Here is a 21858-nt window from a genome sequence, read left to right on the forward strand (position 1 = left end):
AGCAAAGGAAGAAGGAATAAGCTTAAATGAGTGAGAAGTGGACGAAGAGAAAGAGTGAAAGACATGATGATGAGCTCAGGAAAACTTATATGACGATAGATTACGGATTAGAGAGATTTAGACGGACAGAATGACAGGCGGATCAGTTGTAACGATGCCAGGTGACCTCTTATTCTTCTTTGCCCACTTTTCCGCACCAGTTGTTGCTATTTGAGGCCATCGGGAAGCACTAAAGGACCCCGACTTTGTCTCAATTGATTGGCTCTAAATGTCGGATTTCCGTCAAGAATTTGAAAAAATGGACGCCGCAAAAAACCTTTCTAGAAAATATCATTAATTGCAAAGACTTGATGAGAAGATAATCTCTTCGGTAACTAACTATGTTCAATATGGAAAACAATCCGAATGTAATTAGAGAATAAACACTTATCCATTCGATGAGCAGCTCAATATAGAACACACGCGAATAAAAATTGGAAAATCACTGGAAAGCCATCACTGACAACATGTGTGCGCGCGTATTTTCTTCTTTTTCCATCATCCGTCTCCGTTCAATCAACACTATCTTTTCGGGGTTCCCATGATTCGTTTTATGAGGAAAAAATGAAAGCGGAAGGCAAGAAAATGGTGAAAGGAAACAGAACGATATAATTTCTAGTGACAGGTATCTGGAGAGATGTTGAGTTGATCATCTAGTTGAGTTAAATTTGTGAAAATGATTAACTTGAATGGGAACTCGAGATGTTTTTGATATTTATTCGTCGGATTATCACAAGTTTCTGCATAACTGCGGATCTATTTTGTGGACTGGAAAAAATAAATCTACTTTCGTGATAAAAATTTTATTTACAGGAGTATTTCTGCATAAATAGCAGACACACTAACGCGAGAATGTCAGACAGAATTTCTGTTGTTTTCAACTTTTTTTTTTGGAAATTTAGGCTTTCAACAAGTCAACGATGGGTCGTCGGAGGCAAAAAGCCGTTTGTTTGCAAACATTCAAGCGTCATAAAATCCTCGAAATAGCCGTCATTTGGGACAGATTTCGTGAAAAAAAAACCAAAGAAAACCAGCGAAAACAAAGGAAGAAAAAAAAACGAAAAGGAGAATTTACACGGTGACTGAAAAAGTATCGGTGAGTACTGTAATTTTTTAAATTTCGGATTCAATCTTTCGAAGATTTAGATTTATTCACATGCGAATTCGCTTAAAGGGATCGATTTTGACGTAAAAAAAAGAAAACTGAATAAAATGTACACGGCGGAGAAGGCAATTGAGATGTTAAATGTGTAATCGACGGTTGAAGAGGCGACCGGTCGACGACATGAACAGAACAATGGGCGGAGATGGGAAATACTTGGTAAATCCAAAATTGACACGAAATGAGGCAGAAACCAGAATTATATTATTTCGAAAAATACGTGTGTTCTTGACATGTTTTTTCTAGTTCTGCTGAAAAAATAAAAAAGATATTGAAGACGCCCGCTTTTATGATGCGCATTTTATGATGCGCGCCTTGTTTTTTAAAGCCTCGAACAAAAAATAGTCTATTAATTTTGTACTAGCAAATAGCTTCAGTTCTGGTGCAACCGGGATTATTGAATCAAAAGTTGCAATAACAATAAATGAATCTCGATATTTGCATATGAAATTATCTCGCACTGATTATAATTTTCATATTTTATCTTTTGAGAAGATAATTGAATTATTCCATTGCAGAAAAATCGACTCGAGACCCGATTTGGGGGTCGGTGAGCGAATATGGCCCGAAAACCATTTGTTTTTTGGAGAAATTAATTTTATTTTTTTAAAAGAAAATGTGTTGCTTACTCGTACTTTCTTTGAAAGGTTTTACTAAATAAAGAAATAATTTGAAAAATAGATAAACAAAGAACTGATATTTCATGTTCAAACATTTTTCAAAAAAAAATTGATTTTTTGTTTAGCTGAGAAATCAGCTTTGAGGTTGCGTCCACGACAAGGATTGCACATAAATTGTTTGTAAGAAATAGAAGAATTTTAAAATTTCTCTGTATTTCTGTCCGAACATGTTCAAGAACCTAAAAATTGACTACAAAAAGCTATGCATTTATGTTATTGGGCGATTAGCTTTCGAATAATTAATAACTGAAGAAGATGTCAAATTCAGATATGAACCGATAAAAGGCGGAGTCCTCTCGTTGATGATTCTCTGAGAAATTTCCATTGAAGAAAGTCACGCCTACATTTACCTTTAAACATAAGCTTTGCTAGCGTTCGGCATATCTCAAAGATCCAACTTGGAGCCCTAGACAACAATTCTATCAGATTGAAAATAAGAGTATAAGATCCAAATCTTCAACCACCAAGAAGTTTTCTCATTCACTCATTCCTCAAACAACAAGAGAGGAAACCCATAAAATAGACACGAAACAACGGATGTATCTCCTCTACTCAATCCGATGAAATTCTTCACCAAAATGACAATAAAAGTTTAGCTCAACTTAGAACAAAATCTTCTAATCAATAACGATAGAAAAGGGTTTTGATGGAAAGTGACAGAAAAATTTGAAAACATGAAATTTTAATGAAATTGCAAGTCTATAAAAAATGAATGCTACACTAGTCCTTAAAGGTGCGTGAATGCGGATTTGCAGTAAAATACCCAGATTAGTCAGAAGTATTTTAGATTTTTTATTTTTTCTCCGTTTTCTTTTGGGTATTTAACCGAAAAATTCTCATACTCCTGGTTCAAATGCGCATTCTGTTTTTGCATCCTTCTCCAAAAAATCTAAATCGTGTTGAGACCGGGCACCGTATTCTTGGGTAATAAAATCACAAAATTTCGATATATGGAAATTTGTTTCAAAATTTGGGTTTTCTTTAGGCTTTTTTTTCTCAAAAATCTCATTTTTGGATACCGAACCAAATTTCTCAATCAAGCATAAATGAAGTTTACTACATTGATAACATGTGAAGAACGTTTTGAACAATAAAATGGTTGAAAATTTCTAAACTGCTGAGCAGGAAAACATAGAGCATCGATTTTTTAAAGAAAAAGAACTTCTGCAAAACGCTTGTGCGATATAGAGATCAAAATAATTTCGAGCATCCTAAGTGCATCTAAATTGAAATTCCAAGAGGATTACGGTATTCACTTGAGGAAGCAATGTGTCAGTCTACTTGCTAAAATTGTCCGGAAATGTCAAGAACCTTTTCTCAAAATGAATCCTTTTTTCGTCTTTTATCTCTCGTTCTTCCCATATACTCTATTTGACACACAAAACGAGTTGTGTTTAATTAAAATGGAAAAGTGGGCGGTACATTTTGAAGAGAAAAAGAAGACACCCAATATCCCCTCTCTCCGTTTATATTGCCTTTTGAAACACATGTCAACACTGGAAAAGAAGATGAAGAGAGAGAGGAAAAAAGATTTTATTTCACGGTTAAAGGATTTGTTAGGAGAAGCTGGAAACATGATGGGACATAACATAACGATTTCAATGCAATTGGGTTTTCATTCGATTCAAACAGAACACTGAGGCTATGGGTAAACTACAAAAATTCAAGGTGACCTAGTGGGATATCGGACTTACTTAATCACACTCAATAGGTCATATTTGCCACAGTATAAGGAAAACGCGAAAGAATCTTATGTTCGTAATTAAGAAATTCCAAGTTACAGTAAGGAATTGAACATTTAGATACAACATGGCTGCAACTATTTAACGGGGGTGAGTTCCCATCGATGAAAAACGGAAAAACTGTTCAATCTAAATTCTGATTCAGTCTAGCCATAGCTAAGAAAAAAACATTTCGCACTCTCTGGACCAGTAATAAGTAAATACTTTGTGATAACGATAAAAAGTTAATTACGAGATCAAGTCGCAAGAATAGTATTTAAACTTATTCAACAAACTTTAGAAAAATCAATGTGTCAAAAAACGGAAGAAACAAAAAAGTGTTCCGGTTAGTGTAAAGTGCCAGTTAGAGAAAATATATGACTCATCCACGTGTCACTACTACAGTAAAAGTCCTCATATTACAACATGACCTTTTTCAAAATGTTTTGTGAAAGAGAGAGAACCACCGGTCAAGGACCATTGTTACGAGATTTAGAAGATGGTTTTGTATTCCGAATTTTTAATATTTTGAAAAACAAAAATTTACAATACAACTTTTTCTTTTAACATCGGAAACTACAGAAAACAGAGGAAACGGAATAAACGACAAAAATAAATAAATTTTCAAGAAAATGAGAAGAGAATGTCGTTAGAACCAGATGTTTGTATGTGTGAGGGTCGAGTGTAAATGTGAATGATAGTACAAGTTGGGGTCAACTAAATGTAGGTTTTTTTTTAAATTTGTTGCACGCGCGGTAACCGAAAATTTTTCGTGCATTTATTGAGACGCTACTACTACAGTAATCCAAATTTATTCCAATATTTTGTTAAATATTTAAACTCACGAACTAATAACTGCCCAACTCGGTGGTTTTTGCAGCATATCTTTAAGTACCAAATTACTTGAAAAATTGTATACTTTACTTTATTTTTTAAAACTGGAACAAGTAAATGAATTTATTCCATAAATCAAAATTAAACAGAATTCCAAATGTTGAATATTGCATTCTCGTAGTTTTGTGCTCCAACAGCTCCTGTCGCTTGAATTCGAACAGTGCCGGTTATTTCCTCAGATTTTCGAGTTTTAATCAAATGATTCAAATAGACTGCAACAGACCCAACAACAAGATTATATAAGGATATCATCTGAAATTGTTTTGTTTATGTTTGAACATTGATTGGAAATAAATATTATATCATTTAAATGTGGAGTAGTTCCTGTAGATATTATGTCTAAACATGTAAACACAGGAATAATAACCCAAAATGACTGAATTTCTTAACAAAACACTCGAAAAACTTCATATATGTGTTAAAGGTGGTGTAGCACTAGTGGAGAAATTGCTTTAAAACATGCCTATGGTACCACAATGACCGAATATCATGATAAAAAAATAAAACAAAATTTTCTAAATTCTATATGGTTTTTTGAAAATTGAAAAAATCTCAGTTTTTGCCTAATTCCAATTTGAATTACCGCCAATTGGATTTGTTCGATGGAGCGCGCTTGCACGTTTTTAAATTTATTAATTTTATTTTTTGTTATTTTCCACCGATTTTTAATGTTTTCGGTGTATTTTTGCTCGAATTTTAGAGAAAAAGTCAAGATAAATGCAAATTTTCGATTAAAAAGCACGCTTACAGGCGTAAAAATGACAAAGTAACGATTTTAAACGATTTCGAACCTGAATTAATTAATTTCACTGATTTACGCCTGCAAGCGTGCTTTTTAATCGAAAATTTGCATTTATCTTGACTTTTTCTCTAAAATTCAAGCAAAAATACACCGAAAACATTAAAAATTGGTGGAAAATAACAATAAATAAAATAAATAAATTTAAAAACGTGCAAGCGCGCTCCATCGAACAAATCCAATTGGCGGTAATTCAAATAGGAATTAGGCAAAAAATGAGATTTTTTCAATTTTCAAAAATCTTTTTTTTTTTTTTTTCTGAATTTTTTAATCATGATATTCGGTCATTGTGGTACCATAGGCGTGTTTTAAAGCAATTTCCCCACTGGCGCTACTCCACCTTTTATTCCAAGTTTTGGTAAAATGCCAAATTTATGAGAAGCTTGAACTTTTCGGAAAAAATTAGAGAAGTTTTTATATTTGAACTCCGACTATGTTTAAATTTACATATTTAGAATAATTTAGTTTAAGAAACCCCTTTTTCTCTGAACTTCTTATTTATTACAATTTCGTAATCAGTTCTTCACTCTTATAGATCCCTACTTACTGTAGTAAAAGCTCCTCTTGTTGCCATCAAATCAGCTGGATCCGGAATAAAAATACTTCCAAAATATCTAAGAATCATGATTCCAATCACATAAAATCCAAATAATATTACATGACAAAATACTACAAAAACTGCAAATTTGGTAGAATGAACGACTTCTTCTCGTTGATATTTTGTTGCAAGGGAACTGGTTGAGACTTTTAATCGAATACTTTGTCGAAGGAGATATGAATTAAATGTAAAATTGATTAAATTCAGAAAGAACATAACCCAGAAGAATGTGAACATCTAAAAGTCTTTTATTAACTATCGTACTACTTGATCTAGAGACCTTTGGAGCAAGAGTTTTAGGAAAGAACACAAAGGAAATCGATCCATCATCAAACTTTTCGTCTCGATAAATAAAAAACACAATAAGCAAATCAAGAAGTATCTGAAAAAAGATTTATATTTCAGAATAAATAAAGTGTTCTTACATTACATCCAGTTAGTATTGGACCAAGTCGTACACGTGTCTTCTCATAAGTTCTTGCCATTTTCATTGCAATGAATCGTTCAATTGTAATAGAAATAGGAAAGAATGTGGAAAGAGACATGAAAATTGATACGGTAGTATTCCCGATTTTTAGATATTGATCAGGTATCAATAAATTACATGGATGTTTTGAGAATAGTGGAATTAAAATTTCAGTCGTCTGAAATAAATAGCTGTAATTTTAAAAATATAAATAACTTTTAATCTACATATATTTGAACTGTTGGTCTATCTGCAAATATTGCCGTAGCAAAAATGCCAGAAATAAATGATTGAAAATTAAGAAATGGTTTAATTTTTGCCAAATCAGGTAACCAGGCGGGAATTCCTTCATGCCCGTCTACCGCATAAATGTAGCTTTTTCGGAACTTCAGAATTTTTGCTTAAAAGTGAAGAATTGCCAGTTGAAAAACGTTCAAAATTATTTTATGGTGCTTAATAAACAGTTTACAAAACATTTTGAATGTCGGAAATTGTTGTAAGAAAATGATAATTACCAAACTTTTAAAGATCATAATTTTGGAAGTCAACCAAAAAATGATTTTAGTTTTATCATTTTTATCATAATTTAATTTTTGTATTTAAACATTTTTAGTTGAGCAAAAGTTTGGCACTTTACTTAAATTGGTTGGTACTTTTGAAATATCTAAAAATGTTGAAGTGCTTTTTATTATGTTATTAGGTCGGTCAATTATAATGCCCAACTAAATTCACTTTCAACAAGTTCATAAACAAAAAAACTTCAACGTTTGAGGAAACAAAAAAATCATTTTAATTTCTGATTCACTTACCGAGATAATGGCAAAATCCACAGAAAACAAGAAAACTGATACAAAATAGGCAGAGAATAAGAATTTAAGATTGCCATGGAAGCTTGTTTTTGGAAGCTTGAAAATGACAAAATAGATTAATGGAATTATTGATGAAATTGAAACAAATAAATGAATAAATAAAGAACCTCTATAAATTGGATGATACGTTAATTTGAACGCCTGAATTTGAAAATTAGTTCTTAAAAAGCAGCAAAGGACTAACCGTTTCACAAATTTCAGAAATTTCAGTCATTTTTCAAGTCATATGCTTCAAGAAAATAGAACGTGATAATGCTCTTTGGCTCAACTTCCTCGAATTGGTTAATAAATTATTTTAGGCAATAAAACCATAGAGACACGCATCGAGTGCATAGTTCAATAATTTGTTGCATGCAAAACCTTTTCCCGCTTTCTCAAATGTTCCCATAAAACTTAGAAAGTTGGCTGAAATTGCAGAAATCGCATGTATACTATATTGTAGGCGAAAGATCAGAAGAAATTCTCCAGGTGATCAGGAAGTAGGCTAAATTATTTTCTTTTTCTTCACAGATTCTCATTTGCAATTCAATAAATCACCATCTATTCCATTCCAAAACCTTTATTAATCTCCATTTCCATATGCGTATGGAACGAGGTAATATCCAAATAAGAAACAAAAGCATGGTCTTCTTTCGGGGGAAAACTATTCAGAAGAAGGCCGGGAGTAGTGTGAAAAAAAACATGAAAAAATACGTATTAGAAGTTCGAGAAATAGGGCATAAACATGGGTAAGAATATTGGAGAAAAGTGTGGTGATCGGGGGAGAGTATGAGTTGAATGCAACTAATTGAATAATTTGTTAAGAAAAATTGTGGTTTTTGGAAATGGAATGACTCTTCAAGTCAAAGAATTTTTGGTTGGGGAGAGGAGACCGATTGTTGAATTGCTCCAGAAGCTGTCAAATAGTCCGACTATCCAATTTTGACGATTTCTGAACAAATAGCGGAAGAGACAGATGGAGGACGGTTTTATGTGAAGGCTGAACGAGCGGCGAATTACAAACATCACGAAGGTGATACAAGACATCCCCGAATATCGTGAGTCCACGCCCTGATCAACTGAACTTCAAAATCAAACAGAAGTTGCATGCTTCTGGATAATTATGAAGAAGTAGAACGGACTATGACACGTGGCAACTTTCGTTCAGACCCAAGCAGTCCATCCTTCGTACATTTGAGATAAATTTGGTGTGGATGTAGCTTCAGCGATTAGGATGTCGGCCTGGAAATGGTGAAATGTGAAAATATAGAAAACTATAATATTAGCCACAAATATTTTCGAACCAAATTTTTTAAAGTACCTCTTCGCGAGGAGACAATTTCCTATCTGGTCCTGCCGATCCATCGAGCCATCCGTTGAGACGCCGTTCAACACGTCGGACAACTTCACGCGCTTGAGAATTCTCCTGTTGATCTTGTTTCACAACCCATACATCTGAAAAAAAAAAAGTTTTTAGAAGGCTGGTATGAGCCATATACTTTCAAGTCCGGGAGGTGGTTTGAATTCTTGCTGTGAAGTACGGGATGTAATAGTCTCAATCGGGGTGAATGACAGATTGACGAGTGCTCCAAACACACTGAAATTATATTATACATTGAATCTAATTGTTGAATTAGTTCGATTTCCAATTTTCAAAATCAAAAACTTACTTATCTATATTTTGCATGACAATGTTGAAATTGTACACACATGTATCAATATCGAGTTCGTTACGGAGAGCCGAGTGTCCTCTGAAAGTTTTTTTTTTAATATTGCAGTAATAAAAAATGTTATACTAACTAAAATCTAAAAAAAACCAACTAAATCTTAAAAAAATTCGCAATGTTACTTATTGCTTTTAGAAAACTAACTTCAAAAGTGGATCAAATAATGCCTGCTTGTAAAACTTCAAATAATCTGCAAACTCTTCTCGTTCCTTTCCAATTACTCTTATCAATGGACGAAGCTCTTTGGCAAGTGCATGATGACGTGTCACAGCCTCACGAAGTTCCGTTCCAGCTTTCACACGTTGCTGAAAATATAAAATAGGTTAACTTGGTTTTATCTTCAAATAGTTCATATGGCATATAATGAAAGAGACCCATACCTGAGCATATATGGCATTTGCTCCAAGCATCGAATTTTCAATCAAAAGACATTCGGTCACTTGTTTCATCCAGTGGAGAAGGTCATCACTGAAAAAAGACAAGTAAAACAAGATGTTATTTTCTATCAGAAAAATGTATTTTTTTCAAAAGAGCGAAAGTCTAACCGATTTGCAAGCCAAAGGGTTTGAACCTCAGACATTCTCAAATTGAGTAACTCCATCGCATCGGTCAATCTTTCTTTAGCTTTTGTCTTCCAATTACTTCCATAAACAGCCAATTGTAGTGCCAATGAGACACCAGAAGTTGCTGTATGTTCATGTGATGTCCAATCGACAAGCGGATCGAATACAAATGCATCGAGAAGCATTGTAAGAACTTGATGACCAGAACGAAGAGTTGAGAGCACGTGAACACAAGATTCACGGAAGGTACCATACATTTCAGATGGTCCGAGAGCGTGACGCATGTTACGTGTCAAACGGAATGGGACTGTTTCGGGGATACGCAGATTCTTTCCCTGAAAACAATATACTTGGAAGTTTATGTTTATCTTTAAATTTTAATTGTTTTAGGTTGAGAAATCACCAATTATCATTGTTTAAAAAGGTACATAGTCATTACCTTGTCAAAGCAAATGTTGTAGTCAATATGTACTACATGACCCCACTTCAAATCAACCAATAAATTGTCCAAATGTCGATCACCGAGTCCTAAAACTGATCCAACCATACTCATGACTGCCAGTGATCTTGAATATCGTTTTGTAACCGACCACCAAGTTGTTGCATCATTCGCACGCATCCAAAGCTCACGACTGATTAAATCTGTTGGTGTTTTTGCTGTGAGACTTTCAAATACTTCTTCCAAAATTTCTGCTGGCCATTTAGAACGATCCGAGGTGATGGAGGAATCGATTTTCTAAAAATTTTAAATAATTAAAACAGTTGAATTTTGGAAAATGCTAACATGATCTGCGAATGCTAGACGAATCATATTGTGATACATGTTGCTGGGTCTTTCGATTTCAGGAACTGTTTCTCCGTTCTTTTTGGTCGCTTGTTTGAGTGCTTTCTGAAAATATTCAATTGTTTATTCATTTATGTTTGTTGTAACTTTTTAGTCATCCCAGGAAAAATAATAAAAAATAAAATGCTCACCTCTTTCATCTGCCATTTACGATATATGTGGAACATTGGTGTAGCACCTTCAACCCATTTGATAAGTCCAGAACGTGGTCCAAGTGGAATAACAGCATAATGATGTGCCTGATACGCGGCAACCGATTGTCGATGTTTCCCTTTTCCTGGTTGAAGCATCACATTACATAATCGGAGGAATTGCATGACTCGTTCATCAAGATGAAGATCTTCGCGTCCTTTGAATAAAAATGCAACTCTGAACATTTTTTTTGATTAGTAGAAGATAGGAAAGTTTGATAGAAAATCGGAAAATTCTAAGTAAGTAGAAAATATCAAATTTTGAAAAAAAAACTAACTGTTTTCCATCAGATCCGACAAATCCCAGCTTTTTCGGGCGAGTTTTCGTGGGCAGAATTGTGACTTGTCGAGCAACACGAGATATCGAAACAACTCTATCAAACTCGACAGATTCTTGACCTGGCATTGGAACACACGAATTGGAAAGCTGAATATTCATATTTTTCAAGTGTTTTTGGAATAAAAATCTTACAGATGCGAGGTACGGAGAAATGTCTTCCGTTTCAAATGTTTGCATTCCTTTTTTGCTGTTTCGATGCACAAAATTGGCAATGAGCTGGAAGAAAATGAATTCGTTTCTAAAGTTTATTTTTAATTTAAATATATCTCACACTCTGAACTGAAAGTGAGCCAAATTTTAAAAAAACACACACACAACTTTAAAAGTTGCATTTTTCATTTTCTATCGATTTTTTGCCTTTCTTTTGCGGTATTTCGAAATTTAAGACTATTAAAGCAAAAACCTCATTCAAGCTTCTCCCAGTTTAAATAAAAACTTAGGAAACGAAAAAAACGTACATTTTTAAATGGAATCCATGACTTTTCCGGAGAAGTGGTACGTGATATTCTGGACTCTTGAAAAGCGTTTGTGAGTACTTCGGCAAAAGCTGTTACAAACTCTTCTTCATTCTTGCTCTTTGGAGGCTCAATGACTGTTTGTTGGTAGAGCTCATCGAGTACATCAAATATCTGAGAGCATTTACAGTTTAAATTCCTGTGACAAATGGTTGTACCTGTCTAGTCAACAATTGGGTTCTTTTCACAATAATATCATTTTTGACTGAAGCTGTTAAATGAAGAGCCGATTCAGTTTTCGCATTTTCAGTTCTAATCAATGATAATCGTTTTTCCATTTCATGTTCCATTGTTCCCATGACAACAGACCATTTCTCTTCATTCAAAAGATTAATTCGTTCAAGTTCTGCTACAAACTGCCGTACATCTTTCACAAGATTCGGATATGATTGTGACATATTTGTCTCCAATTTCTCACAGCATGCACGTACTCGGTTACGATCCTGTAATCATTGGAAATTTAATAGATTTAATTGTTTTGAGACTCACATCATTCTGCTGCTCTTCAAGTTCTTCACCGTCTGTAGAAGATGATGCAGCACCAGAAACAACTTGAAAAACGACTGCATGTGGTGCAGCTGTACAGATTTTTGAAATTAGATCAACAAGAGTTTTTCGAATATGTTCAGATGGATGGGACAAGCGAGCAAACAATTGAGGAAGAATTTCTGAAAATTAGAAAATATTGATAAAAATGTTTTCTTACGAAATTATAATTTCAACAGGTTTTTAGGAAAAAAATTCAAATATTTGAATAGAAAAAACTGACTCAAAAACCGAATTTTATGATGAGGCTTTTCAAAAAAATGTCAATTTTTTATGTCGTTTCAAATTAAACAAATTACCTGAATTATCATCCCTTACTGTACGCTTTTTAATTTTTTTTTTGTGAAAAACGGATATTTTGGATCAAAAACAAAAAACAACTGTTTTCATAAATGTAAATTTTTGTTCATGAGGAGGTAGAAATCAGAAATAACTTTTTTTAAAAAGAGAAATTCGATTTTTTAAAATCAATGTTGCAAACAAAATTTTTTGTTTCCAAAATTTGAACCCTTATAAAAAATGTTGATACACTTTTCAAATGTTTTATTATAAAATTCGGTCTTTTGATGTCTATTTAAAAAATAAAAACTTCGCTTTCCCTGTCCCCTTAAGCATTTTCAAAATGAATAAAAGTTTAAAATTTCCATGAAAAAGAGCTCATGTAAAATACCTTTCCAAATATGTACATTAGTCTTATTTAGTCCATCATTTATTACATCAATGAGAACATCGCCATGTTTGACAAGAAGTTCTAGAATTCTCAATGTCGCCAAAGTGGTCTCCTCTTTTTTCTAAAAAAATTATCAAATTTTGAGATATTCTGATATATTTAGATTGATCTCACCGAGTACGGTAGATTATCACAATCACCGGACATATTCTGAATAAATTGGAAATATGAAGTCACAGCAATTGACAAGAATTTCGTGCGATGATCCCGAACCATTTTCCAAATGTGCATAAAGTGACTATTGGGTGCCAGAATGTTGCTGCAAAAATTATTACTGTGCTCATTAATATCTAAAAATTCTTACTTTGCTCTCAAATCATCAGAAATTGCAGCTCGAACAAGCTTTTCCAAATTAACAAGACTCGTCGCTTCCAGGCTCTTCAATAGCTCCTCGTTTTCAGTTTCGTCTTTTCCAAATTTGTAGAAACTTAAATTTTCAGCAGGGAAATTCTTGATTTTAGCGATTTCATATGCCCATCTGGCCATTTTGAGATGAGCTTTAGCGAGAGATGGACACATTTCAGATGCCAAATGAAAGAGAGATCCAACTATTCCATGATATCCAGCAGATAAACTATCTGATCGACGTTGTAGTTCACTCTGGAATTTTTTTTTTAATTTCTATAGTATTAAATTATTTTTTCGAAATAGTTTTTAAATTTCCAAAATTGCCGTGCACCCATTGGTTTAATTTCATGCTTACCCAAATAATTGTCGGGAACAGGTTGGGCGCAAGTACATTTTCAAGTTCTGGAAGTGATTGGAAAAAGTCTGCAAGTTGAATACTGGCTCGACTCATGTGCTCCTCACGCTTTGCAATATCTTCATTATATCCTTCGGAGATCATTTCTGAATTCTCTATTATGATATATGGAAAGATGGAGAAATATCTTACTTTCTTTAATCATTCCATCAACCATTTGAAAGTCTGATTTCAGTTGACAACTTGTCGTAAAAACTTCAGCCAAGGATCCGAACACTTCATTCATTTCACGAATTCGCACATCCAAATTTTGAGTTTTCACTAGTTTCAGTCGCTGTCTTTCCACTTCTAATCTCTGCCAAGCAGCTAGTTTTTCACCTCGAATAGCTGAATTTATGTGAAAGAACGCGAGTTCACAATTTGAAGTTTTACGGGATAAACGAATTATTTCACTGTGTGCAGCGCATGACTGTCCGCCTGAAAACAATTTACTATTTTTATTTTTATTTTTTGAAAATTATAACCAAACATGATTTTACTTAATTTCTCTTCTCATAAATTGAAAAACGTACGATTACTCTTTGTGTGTCGTCCCCAATGCATTAACTTTCGACATATTGCCAACTTATCACCATCATTTCCTTCTTCATTTCTATCGAATATTTCCGTATCAGTGAGTTTATTCTTCCATTGTGAGACACCAGTCATTTTATTGACAAGATTTGCAATTATGAGAGATGTTGATGAAATGTCCGAATACAATTTACACGATGAATCAGCACTCAATGCAAGTGCTCCCATCGCGGAAAAATCTTTTTGAATGTCGAGAAGTTCGGTTCTGAAAAAGTTGCTCATTTAGTTATCCTTTTTAATTTTTAAAATTTTATGGAAAATAGAAGTTTAGAGTGCAAAAGTTAGTTTATCCGTAAGTAATTTTCGTATAATATTTCGAGAAAAAATATATGGCTAAAACTTCAAGCTATTTCTCGAAAAATCGATGTTTTTTCTTCGAAATATTGGAAAACCGACACCCTAGACACTCGCCTTCTCATAGTCTGTGAAAATGCGGATTCAACAAATTGGAAACGTTCTCGAGCACTCCAATCAACAACTTGACGCTTTTCGTTCACTGTATTGTTGAGCTTCTCGAATTTCGTGAGTAACTCAACTCTAAAATGTAATAATTATTATTTCAATTATAATTTCTCTGTGAGCACAAATCGAAATTTCATAAAATCTTACGATCGAAAGTCTTCAGTAATTGTGGAATCATTTGATTCTTCACCAAATAAGACAACCTTATAATAATCGGTAGCCTGTGGGAGGCGTATGCGGTTCAAAATGTCAACCATCTGAAATTTTGAAAAAAATTAAAATGATTGTATTGATTAGCACATACTGCTAGTTGAATGATCATTTTCAATGTTTCATTTGTTGCTGCATCTGTCACAAGAACTGCTTCCAAGGCAACCAGAGCTGTCTCATATCTTAATATTATAATAATTATAAAAATATATATTTCTGCATAATCACTCACCTAGCATTAGCCATTTCTCCGAGTGCCTCCATCAATGATTGTCCCATGTCAGTTCCGAATTCTTCTCGAACTTTTCTCCGTAATCCAACAATTTCCATTGGTTCACCGAGAACTGCCATTGAAAGTGACATTAAACTTGCTGTACAAACGCCATTCACGATCTTTTTATCATTATCTCCGTCTTTTTGTCTCGCGAAATGGCTAAGAGCATTTGAACCAAATCGAATAACCTGAAATTTATGACATTTAGGCTTACGTTTGAAACTATAACAAAATCAGTAACAAAATATAAGAATTTTAAGATCATTTACAAGTCCATAATATCCATTGAAATATGCGACAAGAAGAGCAGGATAGTATACTCGATTCAGCCAAACCTCACAACTTGCTGCGTTCACTGTGAAAAATTGGCGAGAGGACTGAAATATACGATATTTCTAGACAAAAAAATTAAGCATACCACTGGAATTTCAGTCAAATTGAAAACGGAAGAACCACCATGAATGGCTGAGTTCATAAGTTTTTCCAAAACTACAATCAATTTTAGAAGTAAATGAACACGAAGCCATTGAACGGAATATTTGAGTGGTGGAGATTGATTTGGATCTTCTGTAGATGATTTATTCAACTTCTTATCACTATTCTTTCGAACAATCACTTCTTTCGCAAGTCGTTTAATTTCATCTGCAATTAATGAATAATTATTTAACTACAGCTAATTTCTACTCATAAAATTTGAAATCTAGTTGTTAACCTACTCTCAAAAGCTGCAAAAGTCTGCATTGGTTTTCCTAATGGTGTCTTCATTTTATTCACAATGCAAAAGTTTGCAGTCTGATTAATAATCCAATCCCATTTTTCGATAAATGTCTCTGGAACGTATGAATCGGGTTTTTCAAGCGTACGACATCCTTGTGTGAATGTTTCCAGTACTTCATCCATCCATGAGTTTTGACCTTTTCTGGAACTCAATTTATACGTAGAAAGGTTTTAATTATGAACTCACTTGAAAGTAGTTGGTGTTGCCTGTTTCAACAAGAAATTCGTAATTATTATAAACTCTTCGGCTCCAAAACTTGTCGATGTAATTGTCTTCTGTTGTCGTTCCTGTGACATTTGATAGACTGTAGACATGGATTGCCTGGAAAATAAATCATTTTACTTTTACGAAGTTGTATAAAAAACAAGAAATACTTTTTTTTTCGTTTTTTGTCTGGTACTTATGAATTTCAGTCTGTTTCAAATATTTTAAAGCAAATCCGTATTCACGCTACTCCACCTCCAGGCGATGAAAACAAGCTATAGACTGTCAAGTAGAGTGACGTTTGTTTTGGGCAAATTTCCAGTGTGTAATTCATGCAGAAACTCTCGCCTAATAGTTAGTTAGTTAGACGCAGGTGCAAGTAGGCATGAAAACAATAAAAGTCGCTTGTTTTATTCATTCGAGTAAATAAATAAACAAGAACCAGAGCTCAATGAGCTAATGCTCTCTAGTTTTTAAACTGAAATAACCAGATTTGAGGGTGAAAGATACCAGTTTTATACAAAGTTTTCAAATAAAATCTTGCGTTTTCCGTCTTTCATCATTTCGATTTAGCTAATTACAGGTTTAAAACTTCACAAAGAATGTCAAAAATAATTCAAAATTGTTTAGAGTATACGTGACCGCCGCCTGAATGTAGACACCGATTATCCGTCATTCAGTTCTTTTTTTTTTCGATAGTCATAAATACATAAACACTCTTTGAAACATATTGAGTGCAAACATTTTTTTGAATCAAATAGTGGAATAAAATCGAAAAGCTTGAAATAATTTTAAAGAGTTCTTTTCAATACCTGATATAAGTATTACAATCTCCAGATTCCCAAATTGTCGTTGCCTCCTTCCACTTTGCTTTTTTCGTTTTATCCGCAATATCTCGATGGATGTCTGACGTCAGTTCTGACCATTTTGTAGCAGTGGAGAGGATGGTCAATGCTTGATTTACACTGAAAATATATAACTTAGTTCAAATTTTTAGAAAATATGAGGAGAATAGAGAGAAAAGAACTATAATCAATCTAAACTGAAACTGACAGAAGAAACTAGTTTTCAGCATCTCGATTTCACTTTTATAAGTGCCAATTCAGAAAAGAATACTATTGATATACTTGTTTTCAATGAACAATATAATACAAGTCTTTCCTACAACCGAAAAACCTGGCCACTTCCCAGAAAACTATTTAGTATGTTGATATCCAACATGCAAACTTCTCAAAAATAAGTGAAAGAATTTTAAATTATCAAAATACGGAATATAATTATTTTTAATTAAAATTCCAAAAAGAAGTCCCAGGAATTATATATTTCAATGTTGGGCGCGTAGCGGGATATTTTAAAAATTGATTTTTTTTTGATTTTCCAGCAAGTGTTGCTTGGTACAAATGATTGAGAAAATGTGAAAACTGCTAGAAATTCAAGCAATTCAAGTGTATACCATTCATTATTCCATGTGAGCACCGACTGATGAATGACAGTATTCCTTAATCGAACCCATTCTCGTTGACTGAAACTATCACTTCCGATTTGATGTTCACAAGCAGTTGCAATGAGAGAGTGAAGCCATGAAGATATCATCAGTCTGAATCACAATTTATTAAAAATTGAAAATAAAATATAATGAATGCTCAAGAATAAACCTAGTCTTCTTCCACAATTTGTCTCCAAAATTGTTGATAATTTTCTGTAGAGCAACAACTTGTTTCCGTGCATAATCTCGTTTCGTTTGTCCTATACTTTGTCCAATGCTATCACCACGAACAATATAATCAGATTGAACAATGTAGAAGTCGTGACTGAAAGAATTGATTTATTAAAGTATTTATTCTGTCATACTCACGCTTTCAAATGTCCAACAAATATTGTGATAAATAGGTGATAGACTTCTGGATGATTTGAAGCAAGCCAATATTCTGTGAGTGGAAGTTCCGATGAGAAGAATTCAAAAATTGACGGACGGATTCCCATCATCTAAAATTTGTTCTTTAATTGTTAAAAATCGTTGTTTTCTGCGAAAATAATTGTTATTTTTAAACAAACCACAATAAGAGAACTCTTGGCACATGATATACTTTGAAGTGACGAAAAGAAAAGCAAAAGGATTGATTCATTCCATCGAATATTATCACTATACGGAGTATCTTCACTTTGCTTCAATCGTGACATGCTATCTGGAAATAATTAATCAATTGAATTCACAGATTTAATTAAAGTTAACCTATCATTATTTTCCTCAAATCCGTATATGTCGCTTGTAGATGATTGAGTGATGTAGGCGTAAGAAGCACAGAGACAAGATTGATAAGATCCTTGTATATCATATTATGTCTGAAATTATAAAAATTGATTTTGAAAAACATCGTACTCCCCGATACGATAGAGCATCGACTTAAAAACTTTTTCTCACCCAAACATTCGATTATCGCGGTTTTTGGGTGTGAAAAGTCCAGTTTCCGTGTTGAAAACAATCTGATGAACTCTAGTTTTGACTTGTGACTCTGCTGGAAGTTGTTTGACAATCTGAAATCAATTACATACACCAGCAGCTTGTATTACCCAGACGCAACATTTTGCGCCAACAATACAGCACCTACGCTCGACACGAAACATTTTTGGGAAATGCAGAATGATGTACACCTTTACAGGTTACAGTAGTTTCAAATTCTCGTTCAGTGCATCAAAGTTTTATCATAGTTTTTCAAATAAATTTTAATAAATCGTGAAAAAAACGTTTAAAAATAGCAATATTCCGCAGCAACAAGGGTTTAAAAGTACAGTAATAATAGGCGCACACCGTTTCGCATTTAGCAAAAAGTTGTCGTGTCGAGACCAAGTACCGTAGTTTTAGTTTCAGCGCCAAATTTCGGGTAATACTCTAATTTCGGATATTTTTGTGGCAAAAAACCAAACCTTTGCAAGAGAATTGAAAAATGCTTGTTTCTCCATAGTACTCTGATTAGAAAGATTCAAGTCTTTCAGAACATTGCACAATGATTCTTCAACTCCTTTTTGCAATTTTACATCATCTTTTCCCAATATCAAGAGCTCATTGAAAACATCACAAACGATAGTTATAAGTGAAGCTGATGACCATTTTCCTCCGTTTTCCTCGAGTTCGATAGACATTTCAGAAATCTGAAATTTATTGAATAAAAAGAATAATAAGCAGTTTGTTAACTTTTTGTTGGGAAAATCTGTTTTTGGTCCACGAACTTGAATTTTAAAATAAAGATGAATTGAATAAAATCAATATCACACTTTAAAGAACAAAATTAAGTCCTTGGAACTTATTATTCACAAATAACAAAATAAATATTTCAACTTTTTGAGAATTTGCCTTTCTAAAGCTTTTTTAGATAATTTATTTTTGAAATTTTCAGATATTTCAGCAAATAATGTGTTCCCTCATCATATTCTCACCATCTGATTAGTCTCCTCAAGCATTTTTTGACTTTTCGCCATTTTCACGAGTGCCATTGTCAGTTTCATTCGTTTCTTCAATTCTCTCATATTTCCCAATCCATTCTTTTTGATATCCGGTCGAATAATTCGAACCATTTCTTCTGCCAAATGAGGCTTCTCATTAAGTTGATCAGAAAATCGCATCACTGTATCAATGAGAAGCTCAAAATTCTTTTCATGACTGTTGAAATCGGGAAGGTTGGTCAGAATTGCTCGGAGGGTTGACTGGAAAAAGCGAAATTTTTTTATTATTTTTCAAATAAAATACCTCAAACATTGCAGCATAAACATTTGGAAATGTGTTTGCAACAAGTACAAATCCTTTCAAACAGTGGTTATAAACTGATATTGATGAATTCGGAAGCACTTTGATTATCCAGTCTAATGATTTTTCGACATTTTCAGTGTCGGTAGCAATTAGACGATTCTCCGTTTTTTGACTGATGACTCCAACGATGAAATACACTGAAAACACGATATCCGCACGTGTTTCTTCACTTTTCTTCGTAACACTTTGATATAATGTTCCAAGATAAATCAGAAACCTGAAAAATTTTTATTTTATATCTTCAAATGGCAAAATTCACAAACTCTGGATAGGATTCAGTATCAAAGAGTAAAACTCCAACAAGTCGTATCACTTTTCCAGCCAGCGTTTTCATGTCATTCCGATCGTGTTTTGTGAGACTAGGCCAACACAAGTTATCCAAAAGATAAGTCCATTTTACACAAAGACTCTGTAAAATAATAATTTCTTGGTTTTCCGTAATGCTTCCGAAGGGAAAACAAACCTCTACATTTTTCGTAGTTTGAAGAATCTCCTCGATTCTAGCGAGAATCGCTTTCCGTTCCTTCTGTGGCGTGTCACGTTGACGAAACTTAATTTGATTAACAATAAATACTTTTCTCCGTTTATCACATTTACCTGTTCTATCAGGTTCCCAATATCATTGTTTCTCGATGTTATCATTTTTTGATCGCACGGAAGGTTGCATAGGCTGAAAATAAAAGTTGAAACAGGAAAAAAGCCTGAGAAACGAATACAAATATCGGGAAAATTGAATAAACGAGAACAAAATACCTTAATGTGTCGGGCCGTTTAAGGATTTTAAACATTTTTCTCGGCCGGACTAGCATCGTCACGTGTCAGAAATAAATAAAAAAGGAAACTTAGCTTTGAAAATGAAAATGTCACGTTAAAATGTTTTAAGCAAATAAAACATTGTGATTTAATGAAAATTCAAGCTTAAATAGATTTGCACCCGGAAAGACGAAACAAATTTTAATTTGAGAAGATAACTATCGATAATGGCACTTTTAATTGTGGTGCAAACGCTTCGTGAGACCGGACTCATGATTTTTGGTATGCGCCTTTAATACAGTACTCGTGTTGCTTTTCTTTTGTTTTAATACTTTTAAAAGAACTTTCTCACACTAAAAAATTAGATTTTATGTTCTTAAAAAATAGCAATAAAATCTCCAGTTCTGAAAATCAATAAAAATGTTGAAAAACTTCATAAACAGATGATCAAAAAGCATTTAAACTGTCGACACATGAGTCAGCAAACATGCTCCATTGCTAATCGAATGTTTTGTTTCGGCCGCTCTCTCTCTTTACTCTCTTTTCCTCATTTTCTGCCCGTTTCAGACACTTTTTTCATTGTTTCCCCATCGATTTTCGCAAAATTTCGAAAAAAAAATCGGAAGAAATGGCTTATTCCTGTCGGTTTTTATGAAAACATGCAATTGAATCTCAATTGATAATTCTGAAAACCTCGAATAACGGCCTCTGTATACCCACGTTTTTCGCAATGATTCGACGCCAATCGTTCATGTTTTTAGTTATCTTTTATGCCCTGCTTTCATACTCTGAATACAAAATAGTTTTACAAGAGCTGTTTTTTAAACATTATTAATTTCCCAGCCATTTATTTCCCCGATTAGCTTTTTCTCTAGTGTATTCGTAATGAGTCATTCATATTTCAACTGCTCATCCTTGAAAAATTGGTTTTAAATTTTCCATAACTCATTTTTTACCTCAAATCTTGCAAATTTACCAATAAATCCTTCATTTCTATCTTTTCATTTCATCTTTAAGATAACTTCTCCTCTCAATTTCTTGACCGGACGCACCCAATCGTTTTCCAATCTTTCTCACTCTCTCCATCTAACTATCTTTATTCTGTAATTATTTCGTCATCTGATGCTGATGTTCACCCAGAAATCGATAAATTAGTCGCTTAGAACTTGCTCGGGGAGCATAACTCCCATGCAATTGAAAGACTGATGAGATTGTGTAGCTAATCGATATTCGTTTTGTTGAATGAAACCTTGCTCACGCGATTGCCTAATCTTTGTTGAAAACATTAATTATAACATTTAAAATTCCCCGTTTTTTTTCTAATATTCTCGAACTTGATTTCCGACAGTTCTTTCTTTTAATAAAAAATTATG

At 33.5% G+C, this 21858-nt stretch overlaps 2 protein-coding genes and 1 non-coding gene across 4 annotated transcripts; 1 reads left to right on the forward strand and 2 right to left on the reverse strand.

Annotated features, from left to right (window-relative positions):
- Positions 1 to 125: 125 nt before the first annotated feature.
- C48B6.13 lies at positions 126 to 270 on the forward strand. The gene has a single exon (NR_050230.1). It is a non-coding gene; the product is annotated as an Unclassified non-coding RNA C48B6.13 (non-coding RNA).
- A 4287-nt stretch (positions 271 to 4557) lies between these two features.
- srb-15 (Serpentine receptor class beta-15) lies at positions 4558 to 7442 on the reverse strand (the record flags this gene model as incomplete). The annotated part of the gene is made up of 6 exons (NM_059568.3): positions 4558 to 4748; positions 5843 to 6130; positions 6174 to 6275; positions 6319 to 6537; positions 7169 to 7369; positions 7413 to 7442. 6 exons carry the CDS (start codon positions 7440 to 7442, stop codon positions 4578 to 4580), a joined length of 1011 nt encoding a protein of 336 aa, NP_491969.2. The 3' UTR covers positions 4558 to 4577.
- Positions 7443 to 7765: 323 nt separating this feature from the next.
- Positions 7766 to 20402, reverse strand: smg-1 (Serine/threonine-protein kinase smg-1; the record flags this gene model as incomplete). 2 transcript variants are annotated; one of them, NM_001025882.6, is made up of 42 exons in its annotated part: positions 7766 to 8449; positions 8529 to 8662; positions 8707 to 8804; positions 8878 to 8958; positions 9079 to 9239; positions 9315 to 9402; positions 9480 to 9832; positions 9937 to 10233; positions 10282 to 10386; positions 10473 to 10710; positions 10811 to 10959; positions 11005 to 11088; positions 11331 to 11501; positions 11546 to 11830; positions 11877 to 12055; positions 12604 to 12724; positions 12778 to 12922; positions 12968 to 13263; positions 13367 to 13512; positions 13559 to 13843; positions 13939 to 14204; positions 14411 to 14536; positions 14609 to 14718; positions 14766 to 14853; positions 14904 to 15133; positions 15215 to 15322; positions 15364 to 15587; positions 15662 to 15864; positions 15910 to 16044; positions 16740 to 16892; positions 17381 to 17524; positions 17583 to 17738; positions 17783 to 17913; positions 17983 to 18113; positions 18161 to 18270; positions 18350 to 18462; positions 18853 to 19077; positions 19363 to 19629; positions 19673 to 19949; positions 19996 to 20141; positions 20196 to 20282; positions 20330 to 20402. In NM_001025882.6, 42 exons carry the CDS (start codon positions 20372 to 20374, stop codon positions 8372 to 8374), a joined length of 6969 nt encoding a protein of 2322 aa, NP_001021053.1. The 2 variants fall into 2 exon arrangements, with proteins under 2 accessions (NP_001021053.1, NP_001361976.1); NM_001374908.2 differs by having other exon boundaries at positions 8372 to 8449; positions 15662 to 15870; positions 20330 to 20374.
- Positions 20403 to 21858: the final 1456 nt, after the last annotated feature.

The sequence above is a fragment of the Caenorhabditis elegans genome, chromosome I (assembly GCF_000002985.6).
Source record: "Caenorhabditis elegans chromosome I".
NCBI classification, from domain to species: Eukaryota; Metazoa; Nematoda; class Chromadorea; order Rhabditida; family Rhabditidae; genus Caenorhabditis; species Caenorhabditis elegans.